Source organism: Amborella trichopoda, chromosome 11, assembly GCF_054954075.1.
Source record: "Amborella trichopoda isolate Santa Cruz 75 chromosome 11, AtrichopodaSantaCruz75HAP2 v2.0, whole genome shotgun sequence".
Taxonomy (NCBI): Eukaryota; Viridiplantae; Streptophyta; class Magnoliopsida; order Amborellales; family Amborellaceae; genus Amborella; species Amborella trichopoda.
This window is the reverse complement of record NC_142346.1, coordinates 17326916-17344810: the sequence shown is the minus strand read 5'-3', so window position 1 is coordinate 17344810 and position 17895 is coordinate 17326916. Positions and strand designations below refer to the sequence as shown.

Here is a 17895-nt window from a genome sequence, read left to right as displayed (position 1 = left end):
ACTGAGAGAGAAGAGGGAGAGAGGGAAACTGAGAGAGAGGGAGAGAGGAGAGACAACCGAGAGAGAAGAGGGAGAGAGGGAAACTGAGTGAGAGAGAGAGAGAGAGAGAGAGAGAGAGAGAGAGAGAGATTTGTTAGGATCCAAGGAGGAAACAGGTGTTTGGAGTTATTGTTGGAGTTGGAGTGGGCTTTCATGTATGGAATTTAGAGGTTTCTACTTTGTGGGAGGCAGACGAAGGGATGGGATTGCCTTTGGGTGATCCACACAAGATATTCAGAAGGCAGTATAGATTACAATGGTTGTACTATAAAATTGTCTTGAGGCCCTTGTTTGGGCCAAAAAGGTTGCCATTTGCATTGGCTTCTCCTGGAATCTGCTGATAAAATATGTGCAGAGTGCTCCAGATAACATATACAAGACCCCAAATTAGTCCAAGATTTTAGTTCCATGCCATTTCAGCCCATAAACAATAGGCTCTCAAAATAATTAAATTACCAACACATAATAACAAGTCAGTCTCCAACAACTTAAACAAAACTAAAGTTGTGCACAAAGACTGAAGTCACGGGAAGCCAATATATGTATCAAATTTGCCCAGATTACCTCCAAGGACTTAAATACAACTTATGAGTATGCCCAGAATCCAATAGCCCAGGATAAAGGGCCAATCCAATCTAGGTTTTGGGAAGCAATAGGATATACGCTAACTACAGAAAGACATGCTCAAAATGCTCAAGAAACAAGTAGGAGCTTGAATGGAAATCACACGAGAGAGAGAGAGAGAGAGAGAGAGAGAGTTTCGGCAGGACTTTTGGATCTCAAAAGGAGGTCAAATACTTGCTGATTTTTTAAATAAAAGTGGAGAAAAATCAGCTAGATATTCTCCTGAGGAACTATCACAACACCATGCCAATGTGTGTTAGAATAAAGCATCCATGGAGGGATATGATCCAGCAATGTAAGGGAACCAAAATACTAAGAAAATGTCACTAAGAAGAGGGTATTACCTTGCTGTTATGATGGATTTACAGCAAGGATAAGATGGCTTTGATGTGGAGAAGATCACCTCCTTATAACCTTAGAACACTTCCTTGTGTATGCACCATGGCAAGAAGGAAGAAGCCCAAAGATGGCTAATGTCTCTCTCTCCTCTCTCTCTTTTTTTCAACTATCTTTGGAAGCTCTCTAAGGGTGCGTTTGTTTTTTTGAAAGATATCTTTTGGAAAGTTGAATGTTTAAATCTTTTGGAAAGTTGAATGTTTTGTTCTGGAAGGTTTAAATAAGTTTTGGGTATTGTGTTTGATAACCTGCTGGAATGTTAAAAAAGTTTTGGGTACTTGTTATACGTCATTTTTGATGTACTTACATTCCTAGTGCAAATAAGGAGAGAGCCAGTCACAACCTGGTCCTGCCGGTACGCAAAACATCGGTAGACCAATGGAACACTGCAAATAAGCTTAAAACTAAGCAACCTCTGAAAAAACTACTGGAACGGCTTCAAAATGTATGAGAAGGGTAGTTTGGGATGCCTGAAGGACGCTCACAAAGTTTCGTCACATTCCGACAAGTTTTGATATGATCAGGACGGAACTCGGTTCTCAAATCCAGCTCGTATCATGCTGAAAAGGGACTTTAAAACTACAGCCCCATTTTCAGTGTTTCAAAACAGTACCAGAGCACAGCCATTAGATCAGGAACATCGAAAAAACCCCCAGGGATCAAATTTGGGCTCAATCAAATCTTCTAGGACCATTCAGAGCCTGAATTATCATAACTGGGTAGCTTTCACACTATTGCAATGCGGCCTCAGTGAACCAGTTGCCATTTCTGGAAATTGTTTTCACCCTTCGGGATAATTTTCAAGTGCTCATAGCTCGCTTGTTTGGAATCGGAACAACCTCAAATTCGGACACAAGCTAGGTCTTGACAATCTGGTCATTTTGATATATGGCACACGTCATGCGTGGCCCGAGATGAGCTATTTTCTAGAGAGAAGATGAGCCCGAAACTATGAAAATCAGAATTTTTAAAGAAGACATCCCATACTTAGTGAAGCAATAACTTGAGATTCGTAAATCGGATAGGCACGAAATTGGGCCCGTTCCGACCGTATCATGACGGGCTACAAGTTTGGTATAGATTTTACATTCAGTTAAGGGCCGGATGACACAAATTTCAATATTGAAGATGGCAAGAGTTTCTCGGTTATCGGAATCCCATTTTTCGATAACTTCCCAGTTTGGGGATATGCTCAAACAGAAACCAAATTGGATGAAATTTGGTGCAAAACGATTGTGACAATGTCCCCTTTAATTTGTGATAAAAATTAAGGCTTGGAACATCGTGGATTGCACTGGATCGGTGGTTGACGTTTATGGACTTGGCAGGATTTTACCCCTTCATGAAAAATCCGTTTCAAGACGATCAAAAGACATCAAATGTTTAGAACGGATCGAGCATCAATTCTACGACGATGGATCGTCTGAATCACCGTTGTAAGCGTCTGAAAAAGCTCCCGAAGTTTAGCAATGGCAAGAGGCTTCTCATGGAGGGATGGTTTTGTCATTTACTCAAAAAAACTAAGGGGTATTTTGGTAATCTTGTCCAAAAACGGGATTTTACTTTAATTCCATTAAATTGTAATTTTTCACAAGTTGGCTTAGTTTTGAGCATGCCACCATTGTTTTGTGGTTGCTCTATATAAGTGAGCTTAAGTCATTTGTAAACCTAAGTTGGGAAGCGTAATGAAAATTAGGTTTTTGCGCCTTCAAGCCTTGGATTGTGCATAGTTTCCAACTTCAAGAGAGAGGAGAGACAAAACTTTTGTGGAGAGAGAAACTACCCTTGGTCCATACTCCCTAGCCAATACCCTATACCCTAGCCTACATCATAGATCATGGGCCTTAGTCTTGATCCAAGCCTAACCTTTCTCTCTCATGTGTATGCAAAGGGGCTCATGGGTGTGCACCTAGGCTAAAACACACCCCAAGTCCATTCTCTCTCCTCTCCCACTTCCTCTTCTGTCTCTTTTCCCTTTCTCTCTCTTCTCTATTTTCTCTTGGTGCCTGCGAGCTCCCCTATTTTCTCTCTGTGCTCGTGAGCGCGTACGTGGAGATGCACGTATAAGAGAGAGATGGGGTGAAATGGTGCTTCTCCATATGTGATATGGCCTTACAAAGAGACCATGGCATGACTTAAAGTCATATAGTAGGAACTGTAGTACACGTCACTTGGGGAGAGCGCCCGGTGGTGCTGAGTTTGGAGTGATAGTGCTCATCCTCTGGGGATATGGCTTTATGAGTAGGCGATTGATTGCACGCATTGATGTCGCACAGCTGGGAACTGTGGTATACCTCCATTGAGAGTAGCACTGGAAATAATGGGTTTGGAAGCAATGGTGCTCCTCCCCTGGGGGAGTTTATGAAGAGGTGAGAACATGGTTTTGATTCTCACAGTTGAGACTGTGGTATGCCTCTTTTGGGGATATTGCTTTGTGTAAAGGGGCGGTTACATGCTTTAAGAACGCATACTCAGAATTGTAGTACGCCTCACTTGGGTAGATTGCACTTTGGAGTGATGGCGCTCTTCCACTAGGAATATGACATTATGGAGAGGCGATTACATGCTTTGAAGTCACACAGTCGGAACTATAGTATGCCTCCATTGGTGAGAACACCTTGGAGTGATGGTGCTCCTTCGTTGGGGAAGTTATGAAGAGGCGTTTGCATGCTTTGAAGTCATACAGTTGGAACTGTGGTCCGCCTCAATTAGGGAGAACACCTTGGAGTGATGGTGCTCTGTCACTGGGGTAGTTATGAAGAAGGACATGATAGGGGCTATATGTAGCAAGGTGTCATGTGGCAACCCTATGGAGATGTGTAGGAACGGGAGGTAGTTTATAGTCGTGCAAACAGGCTGTATGTCGTGCAGTTTAAAGTCATGCCATAGGGACGCAAGAGCATGACATTTTTGTTCGTGATGACCTGTAGAATAGGATCAACACATCCTTATTTTGAGAATGAGTGCCTCGAAGGGTTTTTACCGCACTCCCTTTATTTTGACACTTTTGCCCTTAGTACCCTTGCGGGTTTTCACTATGGCCGTTTTTTCTCTTTTCTTTGTGACATATTTTGCCCATGGTGGCTTTTGGGGTGCACACCATGTCCGTCATTTTTTTGCTTTTTTTTTTTCTTCTTTTTTTTTCTTCTTTTCTTTTCTTTTTTCTTCTTTTGATTCTTTTACCGATGACGCCCTTGCAGGTTTTCGTCATGTCCATCTTTTTGTGGGGGTGTTTTTAAGGTCATGCCGCTGTGGCTATGGGGAGGCAAGTTTAAGGTCATGCCTTCGTGACTGTCACTTGGTGCGATTTAAGGTTTTCCACCAAGACCTAATGGAGACAAGTTTAGCGTCGTGCTTTCAAGACCATGTGTTATAGTTTAGGGTCATACAACTCGGACCATCATTCGAAGTAGTTTAACGTCATGCGGCTAGGACGTGTGTTATAGTTTAAGGTTGTATAACTTGGACCATTGTGCGAAACAGTTTAATGTCATGCGGCTAGGACGTGTGCTATAGTTTAGGGTCAGCTTGGACCATGGTGCGATGCAGTTAAGGGTCTTGTAACGTGGACCATTGTGCGATGCAGTTTAACGTCATGCGGCCAGAACGTGTGCTATAGTTTAAGGTCGTATAACTAGGACCATTGTGCGAAGCAGTTTAACATCATGCAACAACGACGTGTGCTATAGTTTAAGGTCGTATAACTTGGACCAAGGCTATGCAGTTTAGGGTCTTGCAGCACGGACCGAGATGCGGGCTCATGATTTATATTGCATGGAATCGGGGCCCCAAATTCAATTGCCCATTGTCTATGAAGTTTTGGATGATGTCTTTACTCACGATAATCTTTGGTCATAAGGCCAAGCATTCTATGATATCGGCAGTAGTTAGTGTCATCATTCCTTCTGACTTCATCCAGCCTCTTTGGCGTGGGTAGCTTGCTCATGTCCTTGGATTTGAGAGTTTCAAGCAACTCGGGGACCATGCCTTCGTCAAAGGAATAACTCTTGTGCCAGGTTTTCCACGAGGAATTCATAGTGTTTGGCATGGTCATTGCTAATTGCTCATCATCTTCCCCCACTGTGAAGGGATTTGATATTTTGCCATGATGTTTAAGCGAGTCTTCCATTCGCACTGCTTTGTCAATCATTTTGGCGAATGAGGAAGGACATGATGCGCTGACATGCATTGACAATTCTTGGTGCATTCTTTCTACACAGTATTCCACTTCTTGAAGCTCGCCCAATTGAGGGGCAGTCAGGTTGCGCCGCCACCTTCTGATATACTCGATCATTGGCTCATGTGGCTTTTGCCTTACATCAAGAAGTTCATGAAGTTTGACATTCCTTTCTGTCATAGAAGCGCTTGAGGAATTCTCTCTCCATTTGTCCCCATGATGAAATTGACCGTGGTGGTAATCGAGAGTACCACTTGAACGCGGCTCTTGTAAGGGTCCCTACAAATTGTCGGAGCAAGAGATGCTCATTGTTTGCGGTATTTCCACAAGCAGAAACAGAGTGAGCTATGTGTTGCTGCGACGAGCCGGTGCAATCATACTTGGGAAAATCGAACCTTTGGTAGTTTTGCGGGAAGAGAGTTTGGTCAACATGAGTCGGGTAAGGTTTTTGATAACAATTCAACTCGTCCACCATTGGGATATTGTATTCCTTCAATGCTTCAGCTACCATGCCTTCCACTAGTTCCTCATCCACAACCTGGGTCGATGAAGAAGGGACTGAGAGTGAGGGAGGTATGAGTGGGAACAACTCTTTTTTTGATGGCATCGTTTCAATCGGCTGACATGGTGGTTGGGAGGTGGTAAAGAGGATTTGGTTTGCCGAGGGACTATGCTCAACCTCATGGGACACCTACATCTCTTGTCGCATGGTTTCCATCATTTCATCTTTTGTCTTCATCTCGGCTTGCAATTGCTTTAATGTGCCTTTAAGCAGCACAATCTTGTCTCCATGTAATTCTGACATTTCATTTATCACCATGGCATTGACAACGGTCATGCTTGAAGGTTCTTCTTCCCTTGAAGGGTCGCTCATCACGGGAGAGTGAAGGGACAATTGCCTCGAAAACTTCTTCATTTGAGGTGGTATTCTCCAACATAGTTTGCTCGCCACATGCCTCTTGTTCGATGGAATTTTCGATCACGGGTTCAACTGCTGCTACTTCAACAACATCATTGATGTCATTTGTTGGGCTTTCCCTCAGACCCATTTCATTTTTCAAGGCATGGATATCCTCATCATTGAATGAGAATGTGAAACGCTCATAGGACAATGAGACCACGTCATCATTGAGAGAAGATAAGAAGCTTTCGAGCCATGAAGAGAGCATGTAAGTGTCATCATAGGGAATCATGGGATCTTCATGGCATGGCAAAGCCACTTTAGTGAGGTCACCAATAGAGGGAATGTGGCTCTTCCCATCCACCATCAAGGGGTAGGTTTCCTCAAATGAGAGTGACGAGCTCTCATCAAAGGTAGGGGTGATAGGATGGATGAGGGTAATGGAAACCACATCATCAGCATCGGTCAAAGAAGAATCTGGTTCATCCGATCTCTGAGATTCCAGGATGAATCCGGGTAAAGGAGTAGAGGGGACAAACGATGGCAGAGCCTCTTCCTTGTTCATGAGGATTATCTTGGCAATGAGGCTCTTAGCCCTTTGAAGCAGTTTAAGTCGGGCTTTCAGCATCTTGGTCTCCTGACCCCATATCTGGGCTTCCCTTCTTGATGGCCAGGTAGAATTGCCCTCTTCTGGATTCTTTTAACGTTTGCCCTCAGAACTAGGAGCAATGTTTGACCTGTTTGTGTGTGCAGAGTCCGAAGATGTGTTTGGGGCAGCTTGGGGGCCAACCCTTAGTGGGGTAAAAGGTCTGGCCTTTGGGATGCCGACCTTAGTGATTGGAGTGGCCTTATGACCACCATTTTTTGCATGCAAGTATATGTTCGCATTTGACCTACGACTGGGTCGTTGATCATGTGCTTTTTGGGGGAATGACACTTGAGCTGCCCCAAGCTGAGTGAATAGTATGCAATGCAATTGGAGTGGTTTGAGAGCCACTCTTAACAGTGGGTGTCCTAGGAGACCCGGAGTGTGCGAGAGACTCGAGGTAGCTTTTTGCTTGCCCTGAGAAGATGAGCCAACGGCTAGGCCTCTAGTCGTTGTGGATGTTAAAGTATGTCGAGTGACCTTGCGGTCCTTCGACTGAGATGGGCTAGCGATTCAATCACCTGTTTGGGGCGTGCGAGATGCGATGTCAAGACGGGCGGCACGCCTGTGAAAAGAAGAGTTGGGGGTGACCTTCTTGGTACCCACAAAAGCAACGACTTTAGAAGAGCCGATTGCGAGAAAAGGGGGAGTGGCTTTAGGGCCACTCTTAGACATGAGACTGGTGGAAGGTCCACCAGCAACTGGGTGAGTATGAGATGTGGTGGTTTTATAACCACCAATGCATTTGGCGACAATGGACTGACCGTTGGTGCTAGTGTTGGGGGAGTAAGGGGTTTACGAGCCCCTTCTCGCCTTAGGTTAGGCCGGAACCAAGTGCGAGCTGTTTGGTCGCAAAACAAGGGAGGGAGATGTAAGTTGAGAAACCTTACCCCCAAGGGATGTGTTTGCAGGTATAGGGATCATTATGTCCCCAACCCGGTGATAGGAAGAGTTAGTAAACCCCAAAGCCATTTTTAAGTGTAATTAAGTGCTGTGAAGGTTTGTGAGCAAACCAAACCAATGATAGGGTGGCGCATCCCTAGTGGAGTCGCCAGTTAGTTGGATCTGATTTGTCGTCGTCCCGGATATGGGTGATCCGATCGGAGGAATCCTCTCTTAAACAACTGTGGGGCCCACGCACGTGTGCTTGTGATGCGGATAGGAACCAACAAAGAGATATATTAATCGAGAAAAAAGAGCTCGAACACGTACCTTGCCATGTCGAGTTCAGGGGACGTGTCTGGGCAATTTGCCCGCTTAGATCATCTGGAAAGCCCTTCGGCTGTCCTTGCAACGTGGTTTGAATTCTGCTCCCCCATTTTCTTGTGCAACACTTGGATCCACACACTAAGGGTTAGAGGGGTGATGGAAGTTCTTGACCACTTAAGTGTGACGAGAGTAAGCGATTAGAGCAGTCAAAGGGTTAGAACTCTATCGATTGCTAACTCAGGATGACCCCATCCGAGTGAGCGAGGGCAAGAGCATCAATATCTCTCGCAACTCAACTCGACTGTACGGAGTAGAAGTTAAAGCAGCGGTCCGAAAGTTTAAACCCTCAAAATAAGTGTAGCACCAAGTCGAACACACAAAGAATAGAAGAAGCTACCAATACAAAAGAATAGAGGGGTTGTGAAGATTAAAGTGTGCTCAAAACAGTGTAGGTTCGGATGGGTGAAGTGCGAGTGAGTGAGAGTGTGTGTGAGTGAACGTGTGAGTTTGTGATGTGTGAGTGTGAGTGTGAGTGAGGGGGATGTAGACGTGTAAGAGGGAGAGAGAGATTTGAGAGGGAGAGGTATGTGCAATAGAGGGAGAGAGAAGATTGAGAGAGAAAGAACGAGATAAAATTGGCATGAAAAAGAGGAGAGAGAAGTGTGTGAGGGAGAAGAGAGAAATACGTGAGGGAGAGGAGAGAGAGGTACGTTCAATAAAAGGAGAGAGAAGATTTGAGAGAAGAGGAAAAAACGGTGGCGTTGAATGGGGAGAGATTTGAGCGTGTGGAGAGGAGAGGGAAATAGAGATAAAGATGATTTGTTGGGGAGATTGAAAGAGATAGATGTGGTTGAGAGAAAGAGAGGTATGTGGGATAATGTGGGTGAGAGATCGAACAAGATAGGAGAGAGAGGGAATGAACAAACGTGAGAGGAGAGAGATAATGGTTACATGAGGAGAGAGAGAATGGTTGCTTGAGGGAGAGAATGAATAACTAAGAGGAGAGAGAGTGATTGCGTGGAGGGAGAAGATAAACAATTAAGAGAGAGAATGATTGTGAGGAGAGATAAATAAATAAAGGGGTGCTAGGCACGAGCACAGAGGGAAAGTAGGAGGGTCGTGGGCACGCAGAGAAAATAGGAAGGTTGTGGGCACAGAGAGAAAATAGGAAGGTTGTGTGCATGGAGAGAGAATAGGGAAGCTCGCGGGCATGGAGAGAAAATAGGGAGCTCGCGGGTACAAAGAGTAAATAGGGAGCTCGCGAGCACAGAGAGAAAATGCGAGCACAAAGAGAAAATAAGGAGCTCACGGACATAAATAGAAAATAGGGACGAGAGAAAGGGAGAAGAGAGAGAAGAGGAAGTGGGAGAGAGGAGAGAGGAGAGAGGAGAGAGAATCGACTTGGGGTGTGTTCTAGCCTAGGTGTATACCCATGAGCCCCTTTGCATGCACAATAGAGAGAAGGGTTAAGCTTGGGTCTAGACTAAGGCCCACGGTCTGTGATGTAGGCTAGGGTGTAGGCTAGGGTTTATAGTGTAGTGTGTAGGCTAGGGTGTTCTCTCTTCTCTCTTGAAGTTGGAAGCTATGCACAATCCAAGGCTTGAAGGGGCAAAAACCCAATTTTTATTAGGCTTCCCAACTTAGGTTTACAAAAGTCAAACCCTAGCCTACATCACAGACCGTAGGCCTTAGTCTAGACCCAAGCCTGACCCTTCTCTCTCATGTGCATGCAAAAGGGCTCATGGTTGTGCACCTAGGCTAGAACACACCCCAAGTCCATTCTCTCTCCTCTCTCTCGCTTCCTCTTCTCTCTCTCCTCCCTTTCTCTCTCTTCCCTATTTTCTCTTCGTGTCCGCGAGCTCCCTATTTTCTCTTTGTGCCTGCGAGCTCCCTATTTTCTCTTTGTGCCCACGAGTTCCCTATTTTCTCTTTGTGCTTACGAGTTCCCTATTTTCTCTCCGTGCCCGCGAGCATCCCTATTTTCTCTCTGTGCCCGCAACCTTCCTATTTCTCTCCATGCTCACAACCTTCATATTTTCTCTTCGTGCTCGCGACCTTCCTATTTTCCCTCCGTGCTTGCGCCTAACACTCCTTTATTTCTTTCTCTCTCTCTCCTCACACAATCATTCTCTCTCTTAGTTGTTGATTTTCTCTCTCCTCCACACAATCACTCTCTCTTCTCGTAGTTATTCATTCTCTCTCACACAACCATTCTCTCTCTTCATGTAACCATTCTCTCTCTCACGTTTGTTCATTCCCTCTCTCTCTCCCCTATCTTGTTCGATCTCTCATCTTTATTATCCCACTTACCTCTCTTTCTCTCAACCACCTCTATCTCTTTCAATACCCCAACAAATCATCCTTATCTCTATTTCCCTCTCCTCTCTACATGCCCAAATCTTTCTTTCCCTTCAACACCACCTTTTTCTCCTCTTTTTTCTCAAATCTTCTCTCTCCCTTTATTGCACCTACCTCTCTCTCCTCTCCCTCACATATTTCGCTCTCTTCTCCCTCACGCACATCTCTCTCTTCTTTGCACCACTTTTCTCTCGTTCTTTCTTCCTCAATCTTCTCTCTCCCTCTCCCTCTATTGCACATACCTCTCCCTCAAATATTTCTCTCCTTTACACGTCTACATCCCCCTCACTCACACACTGACACTCACACTCACACTCACACTCACACTTACACTTACACTTATATTTACACACACTCTCACGTTCACTCACACACTCTCACACTCACTCACTCGCACTTCACCCATCCGAACCTATATTGTTTTGAGCACAGTCTAATCTTCAAACCCCTCTATTCTTTTGTATTGGTAGCTTCTTCTATTCTTTGTGTGTTCGACGTGGTGCTACACTTAGAGTTATTTTAAGGGTTTTAACTTTCGGACCACTGCTCTAACTTCCATTCCGTACAGTCAAGTTGAGTTGCGAGAGGTATTGATGCTCTTGCCCTCGCTCACTTGGATGGGGTCATCCTGAGTTAGCAATCCATAGAGTTTTAACTCTTTGGCTGCTCTAATCGTTGAGTCTCGTCACACTCGATTGGTAAAGAACTTCCATCACCCTTCTACCCTTAGTTTAGACTCCAAATTTACCATATTACCAATAGGAGATCCCCAAAAAGTATCCCCTGAAGGCCATTTTTTTGTGTGGATCCAAGTGCTGCACGGGAAAGCGAGGGGGACTGAATTCAAACCGTGCTGCAAGGATAACCGGAGGGCTTTCGAGATGATTTAAGAGGGCGAATCACCCGGACGCGTCCCCAAACCCGACACGGCAAGGTAGGTCCTCGAGCCCTTCTTTGTCGATTAAAATCTCTTTGTTGGTTCCTATTCGCACCACTAGCACACGTGCGTGGGCCCCACAGTTGTTTGAGAGAGGATTCCTCTGACTGGGTTGCCTATATCTGGGCAGACCCGGGACGATGAGAAATCAGGTCCGAACAGTACTGTGTTTGATAACATATAAATATTAACCATATAAATGTAAATATGTAAAATATATAACATAATATAATATATAATATAATATTTCTTATAATATAATATAAGATATTTATATATTATATACAATATAATAATATAAATATTATATTATATGATAAATATATATTATATATTATTTATAATAAATGGTATAATATACGATATTTATATACAATATATAATATATAATATAATAATATAAATAATATATAATATCATAAATATATATTATATATGTTATATATAATATATAATATAATATAAAATATTTATATATTATGTATATAATATTTATATTATTATGTATAATTTATATAATATTTATTATATTATGTATATAATGTATATATAATTATATAATATCAGAATATATTATATAAATATCTTATATAATATTATATACAATATATATTTAATATAATAAATATATATTATATTTATATATTTTATATAATATAATAATATATAAGATATATAATATAATAAATATATATTATATATAATATTTAGTATAATAAAAATATATGTTATATTTATATATAATATACATTATAATATTTATATTATATAATAATATAATAAATATACATTAAACTTGTATATGATTTATAATATTATAATATAATATAATATTATGTTACATTAATATTATATTATATTATATTATATCATATTAATAATACTAATATTATGTATTTATATTATGCGTAGTGAATAGTGATCAACAAAAATGTTATGAAAGATTAAGTTCCTACCCCTCTTAGGAACTTAATCTTTCACTTTTTAACAAAGGGCTGGGAACTTTGGTTGAAAGATTAGTTTATGAACTTTTCATGGAAAGTGTAAAACAAGCGCAAAATCTTTTCAAAATCTGAAAATACTTTTTGAAAGAATACTTTCAAAAAAATAAACACGCTGTAAGGGACTCTCACTGGGCTCGGATGATTTAGGGTTATAAATATGAGAGCTAGGATATTGACATTATATATTGATTCCTACTGAGAGGTGTGAGGTTATTTTGCCTTGATTTAATATGGACCTTTGATTTTAGGCATTCATGTTGTGAGAGAGATGGTTGATCCTAGCCCCACATTACACAACAAGCTATTATTGATGTGTTGTGTGATCTTTCCACCTTATCCCTATAAGTACAGGCTAATTTCCAAATTTTCCTCCTAGAATAATAATTTAAAAAAATTCAAAATTCAATTTAAATCACATTATACATTTACCTAAACAAATTGTGTGAGAGATTAAAATTAGAGGGGGGCATGCCCGTCAATTCTCTATAGTTTCTCACTCTTGCTTTTTCAAGTTTAGAAACTGTATGTTTCTCTCTCTTAGTGTCTTAATCCACACGTGTCTTAAGACGCAAGTATGTTGTCACAACACGCATATTGTCAAAACACACATGTGATCAATAAAAAAGCTCCGCATCATACTAGCTTATAAGATCTAAAATTCGATTGGACTTAAGTCCATAAAATGAGGGAAAAATCTAGGCTTAGTTGGCAATCCACATGTGCACTAATTGAACTCAACATAAAACACAAATAAACCTCAACCACACATCACTTAAGCGCATGCCACCCCATTGTTGATGTTAGTCCCACATCAAACGTGTGGCCACATGGGATGAGATGGGTGTGGGTTCCTTTGGCCATTTGGGCCCCATGCTAGCTCACATGTGGTCCTTGTTGGAATTTTTGCATGACAAATTTAATAAACACGATTTTCGCTTCAGAAAATTTCCTGAAAAATCCAAAAAAAATACAAAAAATTATTTTCAGTATTATTTCGCCATTCTGAACTTATTTGGGATTGAATAAGTTATCTAGAGTGAAATTACGATCCTTAAGGAAACTGAATTTGACGATTTGGGTACTCCACTTGTCTAGTCCTGAAGCCTTAAGTTATTTTGTCAAAATTAACTCAATCAGACCCATGATCCACACTCTGTAGTAGGAGTCCATGCTTGTCTGATCAAAGCTAACCCAATAGATTGGGTGGGTCCCAGAATTATAATGGATTACAAGTAGTCCCCCAAGGACATGCACTCTTGTGGATGCAAGGGTGCTTTCTCTAGCACATTTGCATCTCTTTCCAGTGGATCATACTGTTAAAGAGCGGCTTCCCACTGGCGATTGTTCATGGATATACTGTGAGGAGGCTCGTTGTTAGGGATTTGGCTCATTTCCTCGTAAAGCTTATCCTTTTCACACAGGGCAATATTGAGAAACATGACATATACTCATGTAAATAACATAAACACTCATGTCCTAGCTCTTACGATATGAGGGGTTCTCATGCTGACCCTGACTAGGGACAACCCTCAACCCTTCTAGTTTGTTGTCCTTCAATCCTATTCCTCAAGATTTGGGGTTTTGTGACGTTATGGACACCAACTCTGGATCCAGTTCGCATAGATCCAATGCATCATGTGTTCTTGTTCACTCCCAATATGAACAAGAATTGTAGAAAATCTGTGTGTCAAGGCCTTAAAAGGCTACAACCCTAAGAAAAGGATGGAAGCGAGGTGATGCGGGGGTACATTGATAGTTTTAAGGTAAATTTGATGCAAGAGAAAAGTTGGGAGAGGCTACCATAAAATAAGTTTAGAAATTGGTGGTCCGCATGATATTTCCCTTAAAAAATATAAAAGTACTAAAAATTTGCCCAATTTCATTTAGCTGGTCGAACTGTTTAAAACTAGTTGGTATGACCGCCCAAAACTAGTCAAACATCGGTTTTTACCGTTTTCAACCAAACCCCGATTTCACTTTGGACTAGATTAGCCAAAGCACTGGTCGGCGGTCCGATTAGACCACCGGTTCAGTCCGGTCTTGATAACTATGCTCTTGCTTGGTGTTTTCAAAAGACTTGTTACTTAACTTAAACGTCCTTCTGTTAAATCAAATGAATTTAAGCAAACCTCCGTTTTCCTACATAAATGTGATATTATCAGCTTGCCCACTATTGACATGGGAATCTTGAAAATTCAGAAATGTAGAATTGGACACTTGCTGACATTGTGTTAATGACTATGAATTTCTTGTCTTGTTAGAGATGTTGACCTTCTCTAGGACGTAACTCTCTCTCTCAAATAATTCAAATTTGTTATGGCTTCGGCCTAATTAATCTTATGAGTCCTCGGGTCCTACTATTTTTGTGATTCACACACTATTGTAGAGAGGAGATTTTGACGCATTATCGCAGCAATTTGTTTAGTTTATATACCATATATCGTATATGTCATATATCTCTATATTCTTTCCATGAGAATGGAGAGATTGAGGAAGATGTTGTGCATAGAATTAGAGCTGGGTGGACAAAGTGGAGACGTGCTTTCACAGTCTTATGTGATCATCGCACACCAATGAAACGAAATGGGAAGTTCTATGGGACGGATAAGTATAAGACCAACCATGCTTTATGGGACAGAATGTTGGGTGGTCAGGAAACAACATATCGATAGAATGAGTATAAATTAGATGAAGATGTTGAGATGGATATGTGACAAGACAAGAAAGGATAGATTTCAGAATGAATACATCAGTGGGAACTTAGGGGTAGTTTTAATAGGTGATAAGATGAGAGAAAGTATACTTAGATGGTCTAGCCATGTGCAGCGTTGACCTAGAACACCAGTTAGGAGGGATAATTTGATTCAAGTGGAAGCTCTAAAAGGGCAAGAGACGACCCTAAAGGACATGGATGGAAATAACAAAAAGAGATATGGTAAGAATATGACCCTTGATTGAGCGGAATGGTGAAATAAGATTCGTGTGGCCGATGCCGAATAGTTGGGATAAAGCTGGGATGATAATGATGATGATGATGAGGATACCATTCTATTCAACTTCCTCTATCATTTGTTCAAGTCATTTCCCTTATGGCATCCTTTGAATAGTTGGGACCTTTGTGTGATGGGTATGATCTTGGCATAGGGTCTTCCTTGCTTTGCTTATTCACTCCTCTCTTGGGCTTCAATCACTTCCTGGGTCTTTTTCTCTTTTCTATCGGCTGTTGACCATGTATCAATAGTTACATTCTTTGGAAAATAAGTAGTCATGTGGAAGATGAAATGTCCACCTGCTTCAAGGATAATTACTATCAGTTGTCCTTAGGTTAGAATGTGTTTCATTGATTGAGGCATATGGGGATCAGTTATCCTAGTCTATTCACCTAGATGCTGAGCCCAAGCTCTCATTTGTGGGCTGAGGTTCATTGTTAGTCATTCTCCTCCCCTTTTATATTTTTGTTAGTATCCACGTAAAGTGAGCACGTGGGAGAATAGGTTGTTTGTTTGCCATCATAACCCATAATTCATACATATAAAATGCTCACTAAACTTCTCAAAAAACATGCTGATTAATTTGCATCTAACAAATGCTAGCTAATAATCCACATCCTTTTTATGAAGGAAAAAGTTTATATAAAGATGCTACCTTATAATGTAGAACTACGGATGCCCCTCAAAAATCCATCGGAAAATGTAGTTTTAATGTTGAAAAAACCCTTTGATTGACAATCTCGACATCGAGATGTATGACTATGAAAAATAAAAAGATTTTAAGTCTCAGAAATAGTGCATTTTATGACATATTAACTGCACCGTCCATTTTCAAGATTTTCATATGTTTATAGATCTACTTGATTTTAACCATCTTTGAAATTTAAAATTTTATAATTAGATATGAAAATAGATTTTGAAATAATCCTAAGAACATTTTACATCAAAATTATATACCATGATAAAGTTTTAAGGTGCACCATACCTCTACACCTACGGATGCATCCATATTTATGAAAGAAGAAATCATTAAATCCCCTTTGGCTAGTCTGTTTGCCTTCATGAATTTTCTTCTATGAACTGTAAAAAACTTGAGTTTTGACTGTGTATTCGGGATCCCCATAGGGAAGGATCTTCACTGGTATGCAAGGGATAAGAAAACACAAGATGCAGATATGGAGGCGGCCAAGGCAGAGATACAGAGGATCAAGGAAGAGGAAGAACAAGCAATGCGTGAGGCTCTAGGGTTAGCTCCAAAACGTTCTGTTCGATCTCAAGGGAATCGGCTCGATAAGCATGAATATGTTGACCTGGTCAAGAGAGGGACTGCAGTTGAAAACTTGGCTCCAAGTTATGCTGAAGCAGATAGAGTTCAAGGTCTTGGCTTTTCGAGGTAACCCAATTGTTCTATGCATTTGTATATCAAGTCTGAGGTACCCCAGTTTCCATTGTTTTTTGAGAGTAGATCTCGCCTCCCTTCCTCTCTCTCTCTCTCTCTCTCTCTCTCTCTCATATAATTCATTTTTAGTGGATAGGTGTCAGTTACTAGTTTCCTTGGTAGTTCAGTTCATATTATTGTGTTTGGCATTGCTGTTTGTTCAGAGTTTTTGGGTGAATTTACTCACATAAATCTCTTGTTTTTGGGTTTGTCATCTCCATTGCCAGTTATTTGCATGTGTTATTAACTTGCATTAGACTGTATTGAAAGAATTTGAATTTCGGAATTTCTTGGGGGCTTTTCCAGATTTTGTTGTTTTTCTCAGAAAATTCTGCAAAAATCTCAGGAAAATTAATTAAAAAAAATGAAACTTGAAATAAATAAAAAATAAACCCCAATAAATTTCCCTACATGCAGATATGATTTGGATTTTCTACAAAATAGCAATTTTCCTGTATTTTTGAGCTTTAGTTTCCTAATAAGCATATAATTAAGGTCAAGGAAAATTCACGTTTTTTGAAGAATTGCCTGGAAAGAAAAAAAAAAGAAGCGGTAAGAAGAAATTTGTTGCCTTTTATAACATTTAATAAAAAGCTTATGTTGTTTCTAGGATTCCAAGCAATAGGCCGGAACATGAATCTCCTCATCCCAGTTGTGAAGATTCTTCACCAGAAAAGCCCTCTAAATCTCAGCCACTGCCTGAAAAAGACACTGGAGATGCTGAAAACCATCAAAGTGGCAGCAAGAGGAGGAGAGATGAGAAGAGGATCGAGAAGCATGAGAGGAGAGAGAAACATAGACATCATTCAGAGGAGAAGAGGAAGCACAAAAGAGAGAAAGGGAAGAGGAGGCACGGCTCAGATTCAGGAAGTGACAATTGACAAAGTGCTTGTTATGTAGTGTGATGAATGTTGTATTTTCAGAAGGTTGTTGATTATTTTTGTTTGTGGGAAAAGAGATGGTTGTACATGGAAAGTTCGTTAAGATCAGAAATTTATGTAGACTTGGTGCAAGTGAATTTTTGAGATCCTTGTGCTAAGCATAAAGGATTTGGGTGTCTTTATTTATTGAAGTAAGGTGCACTTCAAAAATCCTCTAGAAGAATCCAATGTTGGAAAAACTTTTTACAATTTGATCATCTCAACTTAAACTTGTATGGATATAAAGAAAAATAAT

General features: G+C 40.9%; 1 protein-coding gene across 1 annotated transcript in view; it reads left to right on the top strand.

The window, feature by feature from the left end:
- Positions 1–17810, top strand: part of LOC18444894 (leukocyte immunoglobulin-like receptor family A protein) — a 38051-nt gene extending 20241 nt beyond the window's left edge. Inside the window, exons 3-4 of the mRNA XM_006855048.4 lie at positions 16407–16674; positions 17330–17810. Of these exons, the coding sequence (XP_006855110.2) occupies positions 16407–16674; positions 17330–17600 (539 nt within the window). The 3' untranslated portion in view covers positions 17601–17810. The remainder of the gene's footprint in view (positions 1–16406; positions 16675–17329) is intronic.
- Positions 17811–17895: the final 85 nt, after the last annotated feature.